This window comes from Branchiostoma belcheri, unplaced genomic scaffold (genome assembly GCF_001625305.1).
Source record: "Branchiostoma belcheri isolate BF01 breed outbred unplaced genomic scaffold, Haploidv18h27 scaffold466, whole genome shotgun sequence".
In the NCBI taxonomy this organism is placed as follows: Eukaryota; Metazoa; Chordata; class Leptocardii; order Amphioxiformes; family Branchiostomatidae; genus Branchiostoma; species Branchiostoma belcheri.
Window position 1 is genome coordinate 19,119 of NW_017804094.1, and position 12,112 is coordinate 31,230.

Here is a 12,112-nt window from a genome sequence, read left to right on the forward strand (position 1 = left end):
TGCCTAATATATATATATATATATTTTAGTGGCCAAAACCCTGTTGCCTACAGAAAAGAGGTACAAAACCTGCCTGAATATGTACTTACCAGTAGTGACGCCAGGAGGCGCTGCCGTGGACAGGCGGATGCCGCATGGAAATGACAGACCCTCCATCAGGACAGTCTTGGTCAAGTCTGACTTGGATAACCTGGGGGATTGAAACAGAGCAACTTATTACCTTCGCCAAGAAGGTTATGTTTTCAGGGGCGTTCGTGTATGTGTGTGTGTGTATGTGTGTGTGTGTGTGTGTCAACACGATAACTTGAGAAGACCTTGATGGACTGTCTTGATACTTGGTAGGTGGGTAGGTCTTGATGAGACCTCAAAATGATAAGATTTTGGACCCCCTAGCGGCTTGTTATGGTACTGCAGCTGAACTTCCGGTTTTGATATCTCATGATCTAGACATGCTATGGTGATGAAATTTATATGGTAGGTAGCTCTTGTGCTGGGGAAGAAGTGATGTGAGTTTAGGCCCCCTTGCTCTGGAACTGCAGCGATATATTCTTGAAAATATTCAAAAGGGGATAACTCAAGAACCGGTTGACGGATCGTCGTGATTTTTGGTATGTAGGTAGCTTACGTGATCCTTCATATAATTATGTGACAATTATACAAATATGGATATAATTTGCATAATTTATGGGGAAATTCTATAAATCAGTTGCATTCCATGATAGGACAATTAAAGCTTGTGACATTGGTAATTGACAACGAGAGAAACACAGGAAGATATTGATTATGTTAATAATGACCTAATTTGCAAAATAAATGAGAAAATTTTATAATTATGTAATGATAACTGCCTGGAATGTCATACTTGTGGTATTTGAAAGTTAAATTGAGGTGAACATCATTAAACATAATTTATTCAAATCAGGACCTCATTTGCATTATTTATTAGGAAATGCTAGAATGCATTGTTTGTTAATATAAGACTGTTTTTTTGGTTGAGATTATGATAACATGATATAATTCATGAAAATTAGGTTCCTGTTTCTTAAATCAGGGGGGAATAATCTAATCTATAATTTGTCAGTCATAAAGATTAACATCCTTTGGCGAAGGTATGAGATCGGGGAACTCTAGTTGTGTCTGTTCAAGTATGGATATATGTATTTATGTATATGCCTAAATTATATCCATATGTATGTATGTATGTATGTATGTATGTATGTATGTATGTTTGTGTGAGTGTGCATGTGTGTGTGTATGTCTGTGTTTGTTTGTGTGTGTGTGTGTGTGTGTGTGTGTGTGTGTGTGTGTGCGTGCGTTTCTCTCTCTCTCTCTTTCTTACTCTGTGTATGTCTGTGTTCATTTGTTTGTGTGTGTGTGTGTCACCGCATGATTTTCCTCGTTTCCGTCTGAGAAATTGTCGCACACTTTCCCGGAAGCCGTTCCTAACTAGACAAGTATTGCAAGCTATATACACTAGCTTATTCTTACCCCACATACACCACTATAGTGCAATATTGGACCAGGAGGGAAGGGTCACATGGATAAACAGCAATTCATCGGGCACGTTTACCACAGAGACAAGCTGAAGCCTTTCGCACCAAAGTAGCTACCTCCCGAAAGTCTCCAAACCCCCTACTAGTAACATCACACGGGAGGATCGAACCGCTCTCAAAGATTTGGCCACCAATCAAGATATAGTCACGTATGAGCTTTCTAGCCAAGATTTTGGGACCACTAGTGGGGAAATCTCAGCATCATGTTCAGAATAGTCCTGATTTTGTCAACAAAATCAAAGACATTCAAATAGAAGATGATGAAACCATCACTTCGTATGACGTGTGCTCACTTTTACGTCTGATCCATACCACCTAAGGAAGCAGGAAATAGCTTTGCTATATTGCTACTAGTTTTTTTTTCTTATGCCGGAACTAAAAGAATGTACTTTTTTCTGTTGATAAAAAAACATGTTTTTAAACATTATGAACAGTTACATAAGACAGCTATTGTTTATGTAAAACGAGTAGTTAGCCCCAAATGGGGCCTTTTATATGCAAAGAAACAAAGGCGTTTACTTCTCGGTACAAAGACCACATGGCCGAAGGCTACACTTGGAAGGCTACACAAGATCCATCCATCTGCCGTCCTGTCTCCAAAACGACCTTGACCAACTACATTCCTGGACAATGGACAACCACATGCTCCTGAACAGTAGCAAGTGCATAGCAATGCACAGCACATTCTGCAGAAACCCACCACTGTTACCCCCACTGCGGATTGACTCCTCAGTTTTGTCTGAAGATACTCGGCCTTCGCGTTCAGAGTGATCTACTTTGGAATGAACAGGTCAACCATATGTCTGCAAACGCTGCCAGGAAACTGTTCATTCTCAAGCGTCTCAGGAAGTTCAATCTCTCACAAAATGAACTCCTAATCATCTACACTGCATACATCCGTCCACTTATGGAGTACGCTGCTCCCGTCTGGTCCCCGGGACTATCTAAACACCAAGTTGATCAGCTGGAGCGGATACAACGAAGAGCCTGTCGGATCATCATGGGTCCTACCTATACCGGATATACAAGCTCACTCGAACATCTGAAACTCACAACGCTTGCCGAAAGGCGTGAGACTCTGTGTCTGAACTTTGCTAGATCACTTATCAACTCTGAGTTTGAACATTGGTTGTCGAGACGCAGATCTAGTATCACAGGCAGAAGTACCAGAAATGGTCAAAAGCTTGATATTCCAAAGGCTGAAACACAGAGATACAGAAACTCACCAATTCCCTACCTGACTCGATTGTTGAACCAGCATGACTTTTAATCTGTAATTTATTTTTAATGTATTGTCAATGAGCGAATTTTCTCTTACTGTCACGACCAAATCTTTGTATATATGACGCTCCTCTTTTATTGATTATTGTAATACATTTTAATCATAAACTGAATTGTGCTATTGAACTATATTTTAACCCTATATCGCCAACCATTATATTGTACCTTTATGTAATATTGATCTTAATTCAGTGTACTCCACTGCGACATCAATAAAGCCAATCTGAATCTGAAATACATTCGTGCAAGTTTGACATCCTTTTAAAGCGATCTTAGTACACAAATGCCTCCGTCCCTAAGGCGTCGCCAAAAACAAACAATAAAAGTAGAAAACCCCTTAAACGTACATGCGGTGAAACACATCTTTTGTGAACATCCGTTCATGTTACTAAACTGTGATAAAATATGAAGCAAAAGGTCCGTTTTCAATAGCTTCCGGACGATATAATGTACCCCAAATGGTAACGCACATCAGGTGTGGGGATTTCGTACCCAGTGTTATTTTCAAGTTAGTTTACCGGAATAACTATCACACAAAGGACGTCGGGATTATTGTTGCATACTGAGGTCGGTCGTGGAAGCCCTGGGACGCTATTACGGAACGCCACCGCGAAACGATCGCTGTTATTGGCCAATGGAGCCGGGGACTAAATCCGTGGTTAATACTTATCCTAAGTCAGTACAAAACCACCAACTTGAAGGTAACCTATATATAATCCACCTCCTACTAAACAAACATGAGCCATGTTTACAAATTAAACACACTTAACACTTAATACAACATCGAGCAGAAGAACATGACATCAGAAGGGAAATGTGTACATTAATGTTTACTAGATAAATCGGATTTTCTTACATTCCGACTTTTCCGACATTCCCTTGCCTTGATGAATCATACCATCGAGACGTCCAGTAGACGTAGTTCTCGTCAACAGCAATCCCCCGCACAATCTTCCCGTCTTCATACAGCAGTTGTTGGATATCGTTACCCAGCAGGTCTGAGCTGTACACGCGGTACATATCAGAGTAGTACAGCCGGTCCTCTAAATGGGAGGAACAAACAAAGGATTTATGCACCTATTAATGTGAATACTGCGACTGTTGAGTAAGATCACAGAGAGGGTAGACGTGCACATAGATAATATCTTACACCAAGTACGTTTAATCATGATTGAACGTCCTTGCTTACACATAGTACATATTTATTTAAACCACTCCTGCCCTCATACAATACAATAAGTCAGGTAACACCGACCTACTAAAGAACGCGTTTCAACACGCTCCTTCTTGATTAATAATTCTTTTGTGTATAAATAAATATATTCAGTAAATTGTTTCTTGCTGTGTTGTTTCTTACCTCTATAGTCTATTGTAACGGCATAGGGACGAGACACGCCCGTGATGATGGTGGTTTGGTTACTGCCGTCCATCGCAGCACGGTCAATTCTGTCATTACCATTGTCTGCCCAGTACATGAGTCTGTGAAAGGAGTCAAGCAAACAAATGAAAACCTCTTATCTCCATGAAATGTTTAAATATGTTTTAAGTGGTGTTTTATTGTACAGTATCATTAATATAGTTATTACCATAAATAATATAGATTAATTATAATGATAATATAACCCACATAATCCCTACACATCTGCCTAAAGCACATATTTGGCAAATTGATAGGTCACAACAAAACGATTTAATAGGAAAGTAATATCATATTCCAGGAGTCCGGAACATCGGATCAAGGTTTATTACAATAAATGAAAGTTTGCACTATATGACGTATTTAAAACGGTGACTGGTTGAAATGCATCGAATTTACAAACGTTAACGTACACAGCCTTGTCCCCATTTATGTAAAATGCCTGATTTTGAATGTATTTTACTCACCCATTCCTGGGGTCCAGGACCAGGTCATAAGGACGGCTGACGGCAGGAGACGTCAGAAGTGTTCTAGTTGACGATCCATCCATCTTTGCTACAGAGATGGTGTTTTCATCAAAATCAGTCCAGTAGATATCCACTCTAGCGTGGTCCAACGCCAGGCCGAGGACAGCTGCATAAAAAAGTGACGACGTTTTGTAGAAAAATATGTTTGAAAATGCACACGTCAAGAAGATTTTGATATACATACATGTACTATATAATAGAAAATTCTTATATACGGAACAGTTCACGACAACATCGCAGTAAACACAGTAAGATTCCCCAATAATGCCGGGGTCACACCAATAAACGTGTCGTTATTACAAATAGGCTCCCAGTCCAACCTGAGATATCCATAACGTGTCACAGACAAAACAACCCGTCTGAAATATCCCGATAAGGTTTATAGCGGGAAGCCATGTTCACTGTTACTTACTCCAGATTCCTATTTGGAACAAGAGTTCCGAGATCTCATACCTCCATGAAATATGGGCTTGACATGTAAATGTTAATTTCTTCTTTAATTCTGAAAATTAACATAACACATTAACATAATAAATGCATCGTGATGTTAACTTTTGATTAACTTACACATGTACCAAGTATGAAATTCCCATCATTTACCACTAAGGAGTCATAGAATTCCCGCATTAATTATGCAAATTAGGTCATCATTTGCATAATTGGTATCTGGTGATGTTCCATCTGCCATAGATTACATACATTACATGTATGAAAGTACTATAATGCAAAACACTGTAATTATAGAATTTCCTCATTAATTATGCAAATTAAGTCCTCATTTGCATAATTTGCAGTTAATTATGTACATGTCTTTCTCAGCTACCTACCTACCAAAAATGATGAAAATACATTGTTTCTATCTGGACTTAATGGCTTTTAAAGATTTCGCCCGAAAGTCCCCTGCAGTTCCAGAACAAGCTGCTAGGGGGACCAAACCCACACCACTTATTCCTGACAGGACAATCTATCTGCCTTAAAAAAATCAAGACCATAGCTTATTCAGGACAAAAGATACAAAAACCGGAAGTTCTGCTGCAGTACCGAGGTCATCCACCAGGAGGCGTATATTTAACCTTGACCTTCGTCTTCCTAAGACCTACCAGCATACCAAATACCATCACAATCCATAAAGGCGTTATGAAGTTATGCAGGCCGCAAATGTGTAGAGACACAAACAAACAGACAGACAGACAGACACACAGACACAGACAGACGCAACAAAAACAATACCTCCATTTTCATGGAGGTAATAACACAGGTTGTTTGTTTTCAAACACACAGCCGTACAGTGGTACATTTGCCCTGAAATAGGTCACCTATTCCCCTGAGGGAGCGCGCTGCCTCGCTGGGCATAGCCACATCTGTTACCCTGGCTCGCAAGTACAAAGGAGATTCCTCTCAGCCATACCCTGACTCAACCTTAAACCGGAAGTGCTGCTGCAGTACCAAGGCCATCCACCAGGAGGCCCATATTTGACCTTGACCTTTGTCCTCCTAAGACCTACCAGCATACCAAATATCATCACAATCCATAAAGGCGTTATGGAGTTATGAAGGTACAAATATGCGGAAACACAAACACACATACACATACACACGCACACAGACGCGCCAAATACAATACCTCCATTTTCATGGAGGTGATAACGACCTGTTTTGGATTCAAAATCTCAAATCTGAATTCTTTGAATAAAATATATTTATAAATGCAAAACAAAACACCGATGTGAAAATACAACAACACAGAACTGTATAACTTTTCAGCCATTCTCTTAAACTACATTTGGTTGACAGATGGGATCCGTCCATACCGCTGCTTTGATTGTAAAATTACACACTCATAAGTATCATAGTTTAATCACAGTAGAAACAAGAGTTCCACGATCTCATGCCTTCGCAAAATGATGTTAACCCTTGTGGTTGACAAATTATACAATTTTAATCATTGATTTTATAAATAATAGCCCCATTTGCATGGATGATATCAGTTGATCATATTCTCCATCTAATGACAGCCTTATCTTAAAAAATATTATTAAAGCACTTCCTCATAAATTATGCAAATGAGGCCATGGTTTGAATAAATTATGTTTGTTGATGTTCACCTTCACTTAACTTCCAAATGTGGAAAGTATGAAATTCCCAGCAGTTACAACTATGAAATTATAGAAATTTGCCATTTATTATGCAAATTAGGTCCTCATTTACATAATCTATATCCTAAGTTTTTTCTCGTTCTCACAAGTGATGTCACAAGTGTTTCATAGTTCTATTATCGAACAAAGCAGATTTATAGAATTTCCTCATTAATTATGCAAATTAGCTCCTGATTTGCATAATTGTCGTCCGATCATGCCAAGCATCACTTCAACTACCTACATACCAAAAATCACGACAATCCGTCGACCGGTTCTTGAGTTATCCTCCTTCGAAAATTTTTCAACAAATTCTCCTGTAGTTCTAGAACAAGCCGCTAGGGTACCCAAACTCATGCCACTTATTCCGGATTCCAAGAGCTATCTACCACCCAAAATTCGTGACCCTAGCATGTCCAGATTACGAGATATCAAAAGCAGAAATTCTGCTGCAGTACCTAGGAAAGCCGCCAGGGGGCCCAAAATCTAATCATTTCTAGGTCGTATGAAGACCTTCGCACCTACCAAGTTTCATTTCAATCCATCTACTGCTTCTCGAGTTATCTTGCTATACCACACACACACACACACACACACACACACACACACAAACAGACACACACAGACAAACGCCACTGAAAACATAAACTTCTTGGCGAAGGTAACAAGCATTGTTGAGATGTAAAGTTTGGAACGAAAGAAAAACAGGTAATACGAAGCCTCCACCAGTATTTTATATTTTCCTAATCAGTTATACAAATGATTCTCAGATGGTCTTTTCCAGAGGAACACCGTAAACACCGCTACCTGTTCTATTTAGAATCTTTGGCGGGTCAGTGTGTGTTTGTGTGTGTGTTGTAGTGTGTGTGTGTGTGTGTGTGTGTGTGTGTGTGTGTGTGTGTGTGTGTGTGTGTATGTGTGTGTGTGTGTGTGTGTGTTTGCGTGCGGTCCTCGTCTTTTGTTTGTAGCCTTTATTTCAACTCGAAACTGTAACTGTGTTACATGCTCTAATCCGCAGCTATTTCGGCCGCTTTTCATAGAGGTCGAGCGTGGAGGAGTGTCAGGGGGTCATAACATAAATACTTCTTGCTCACAAATGAAAACAAAGTAATAATTTTTATACATAAGGTAACTCACACAAAGTAAATAAATAAACAAAATGGCAATAACTAATCAATAACTCATAAGTCGTTGTGTCCAAAGTCGTTCAGTCAAAATCAGTTACGATACTAGCAGTCTTTTAAAGGTGCTAAGAGTAGGTGCTGCTCTAACAATCTGCGGAAGAGCGTTCCATACAAGAGAGCCAGAGTAGGCTAGGGATCTCCGGTATATTTCACTTAATGGCATCGGTACCGCAAGGAGATCAGTCGCGCTTTGTCTGGTGCTTCTGGTCGCTCTATCCCTACAGTACGTGAAAATCCGGCGCATGTACGGCGGTAGTTGGTTGTTCAGGGCCTTATGTAGTATCAGGGCTTTGTGACGTTTGTGGATTGACTTTACGTCCATCCAGCCCAGACGTCGGTGGACTTCGGCTGATGGAGTTAGATACGGGGCTCGTAGAATCATCTTGCCAGCTCGGTTCTGCATCCTTTGCAATTTCCCCAACTCACATTCGGACGCAGTGTCCCAGACAGTGCAGGCGTATATAATATGTGGCAAAAATATAGTTTTGTACAAAGTTAACAGAGTAGATGTTGGAATGAATGTGCGGAAGTGCTTTAAAATGATGAGTGATCGCCTGAGTTTGCCCAAGACGGCATTTATTTGACACTTCCAGTTGAGATTACAATCAATTAACACACCTAGGTATTTGTAAAAGGTACATTCCGTTACAGTTGCCCCATTGATATACACTTTAGGGCTTCTGCAACTGTTGAGCCTTTTGTCTGTTCCAATAAGCATGAGTTTGCATTTACCACTGTTTACGGATAACGAATTAGCTGTGAACCACTGAGAAAGAGTATTTAGATTATTTTGGAGGTTGTACTCAATATCGCTAACATCCTTGCTGCTATAGTAGATGACAGTGTCGTCTGCATACATTGATATTTCACAAGATTTGGCGCAATTTGGCATGTCATTAACATAAATTAAAAACAACAGCGGGCCCAATAATGAGCCTTGGGGTACTCCATATTGCATTTTATGGAAACCAGAGGTAACTCCATTAATGGCAGTACAGTGCTGTCTGCTAGATAAGTAGGATGTAAACCAATCAAGTGCTTCACCTTGTATGCCATAGCAAAACAACTTTTTGCAGAAGAATGGTATGGTCGAGCGTATCAAACGCTTTGGAGAGGTCAATAAAAACCGCCCCTGTCAGCTGACCAGTATTCATGGCATTGAACCACTTCTCTGTGAGTAGGTGGGCCGCAGATTGTGTGGAATGGCCTGGCCTAAACCCAGACTGGGCCTCTATAAGAATACTGTTTACTGACAAATAGCTGTACAGTTGAGTATGTACCGCCCTTTCCAATATCTTTGAGACAGCAGGTAGTATGCTGACAGGTCTACATGTATAGTTATTTGGCGCAGCTCTATCCCCTGCTTTGTGTATTGGCGATAGGCGTGCCTTCTTCGTCCTCTGGGAACTCACTTCTGAGCAGCGATTCATTGAATATTTTCGTCAGGGAGGGTGCGATGATCTCGGCTGCTGACTTGAGCAGTCTGTTGTTCAGCTGATCTAGACCCACAGCTTTGTCATGCAGACAGATGAACGACAAAGCGTGTGTGTGCGTGTGTGTGTGTGTGTGCATGTGTGTGTGTGTGTGTGTGTGTGTGTGTGTGTGTGTGTGTGTGTGTGTGTGTGTGTGTATGTGTGTGTTTTTGCGTGCGTGCGTGTGTGTTTGTAAACGTAAATGTTAAATAACGTGAACCCAGACAATGAGAAAATTAGCCGGGTCCTTACATCTGCTTGAGGACTATTCTGATACATATCTTCTTTGTAAGACCATACATTATCATGTAGTGTTGCGTTTTGTAATAGTTGTCTCCAATTGCCATAAAAACATGATAATATGATATTTTAACTCACTGTTGATGTCTAAGATGGTCTCCCTGCCACTTCCATCACGACGAGCCCGGTGGATTTTCTTGTTCCGGTTATCTGACCAGTACACGTAGTCCGTGAGCGGGTCGTAGTCCAGGGCTCGGGGCAGTCCTACATCTCCGAGCGGAAGCGTGGTGTTCGAACCGGAAGTGATGTTAATTTGAAGAATGATTTCTCCATTCTTGTCAGCTACCAATAGGAATGGCTCACTGATGTTACTGGAACCGGGGTCTCCTAACGTGGAGGAAATAACCAGAGTATTAAAAAACAGATTTTTCCGAACAATCGTGTCACGTCTTGAATTATCATCTTCTTTCGTACTTTCAAAAATTATTTGCTCATTTAAAACGATCGCCAGGCAAAAGGAAGTGAAATATGACGTGCCAATTACGGTGATTTACTGCCAGTATTTGGAACTCCGACCCGGAACCTTCCGATCTCCGCCAGGCAGATTCACAATGAAGCAATTATAGAAGACTGTCGTATTTTCAGACATCGCTTTTCTCAAAACAGTTATAACGGAAAGAAAAATCTGCTCTGGATTTTAGCTATGGATATGTGTTGTTCTCCTGGTTTCGCTGCTGCCCTACTTGCAGAAAACGTTCTTAAAAGTTGGTATCGATGACGTCACGCAGCAACGTCACTGGTTCCTCTGGGAAAAAAGCATGGGGCGCGTTTTTGGTTCGTAGCTTTAAAGTGAAAGGAATAATATGTCGGATTTTGGCCTTGAATGATAGACTCATGACAGAATGATTGAATGATGAGTTGGCACTTCCCAAATTAAACGCGTCCGATATCAAAGTCTTCACTATTTCGCCATGAATGGCCTATTAAGCACAACGCTACACAAATGTGTGAGCAAAACACAACCGTGTTGATGCTGAGATAGCTAGGAGCGAACAGTTATAAAAAGCGCTAGAGAGATGTGTGGAGTACTTACTAGGCTAAGAAGACCGTAATAGCAAGGAGCCTTAATCCGATCAGGTTTCAAACTCGGAATATTAAGTTCCGCCTGAAGTGGGCTTAAAGAAATGTAATTTGGGCATAAAAACTCTAAAAGTATATACAAGTCAAGTTCAGGGGTCTTCTGAGATCATAAAACGCAGCACTGTCTGAAAAGTCAGATTTCCTCAGGTTTCCAAGCTTGGACACGTTGGTGAAACCTGACGCGTCCTTGTCGTGTACTCGAGAAACCAAAGTACCAAACTCAATACCTACTGCAAAATCAAAACACAATTCTGTCCGGAAAACTATCTCTTATCAATCCGAAACAAATCATTGAAAACAGTATACCAAAACTTAGAATCAGTGATCACTCTCTGTAAATTAAAAAAGGTAGCTACAGTAACACACCAGCCAATGAGAGACTGTGTCCCACATGCCATAAAGACGTTGAAAACGAATTCCATTTTAGATTGTCTAACTTATAATGTACACAAACAAAATTATTACAGTATATTGCATGTAAGGCCGATATAACGCTACATCATACAAAGATAGCATGGGACCGCGCCCTTTTGTCCGACGACGTCTCTGCGTACCTCACACGCTCATATGATTTCCAGTAGAGACCGCGGCCTTTGTCAGAAAACTTCACGCTCGTCGGCAATCAACATGAGTTTTCAGTAGAGACCGCGCCATTTGATAGACAACGTACCTGATCGCGAGTACTTCACGCTCGTCGGCAATCATATGATTACCAATAGAGACCGTGCCCTTTGTCAGACAACATACCTTGATACTTCACGCTCGTCGGCAATCATATGATTACCAATAGAGACCGCGCCCTTTGTCAGACAACATACCTTGATACTTCACGCTTGTCGGCAATCAACATGACTTTTCAATAGAGACCGCATCGCTTTGTCAGACAACGTACCTGGCTATAAAACAGGAGAATAAAGTTGTTGAGGTCAGTCGTTACTCCGCCCACACCTGAAAACGACAGCTATGGCTCTGTATCCTCCGTGCATCGTGTGTCGGGAATTAGTTCGACCGAAACAGGAGGCCTTGCATGCACATTAGGCTAGTCTTACGCCAAAATACTCTGAAATGTTGCCATCAACCGTAGAACGTCCTTGCATCAACACATAATGCAGTTTACTTGTGTAATGTTTTCAACTTCGTGTTCTCCAATGTTAAAGAAAATG

At 40.8% G+C, this 12,112-nt stretch overlaps 1 protein-coding gene across 1 annotated transcript in view; it reads right to left on the reverse strand.

The window, feature by feature from the left end:
* LOC109479098 overlaps nt 1–10,196 on the reverse strand; it is a gene marked incomplete at its 5' end in the record, with an annotated part of 24,829 nt that extends 14,633 nt beyond the window's left edge. Inside the window, 6 exon segments of the mRNA XM_019780972.1 lie at nt 90–190; nt 3,691–3,877; nt 4,192–4,313; nt 4,719–4,884; nt 9,510–9,608; nt 9,948–10,196. Of these exon segments, the coding sequence (XP_019636531.1) occupies nt 90–190; nt 3,691–3,877; nt 4,192–4,313; nt 4,719–4,884; nt 9,510–9,608; nt 9,948–10,196 (924 nt within the window).
* Between the last annotated feature and the right edge of the window lie 1,916 nt (nt 10,197–12,112).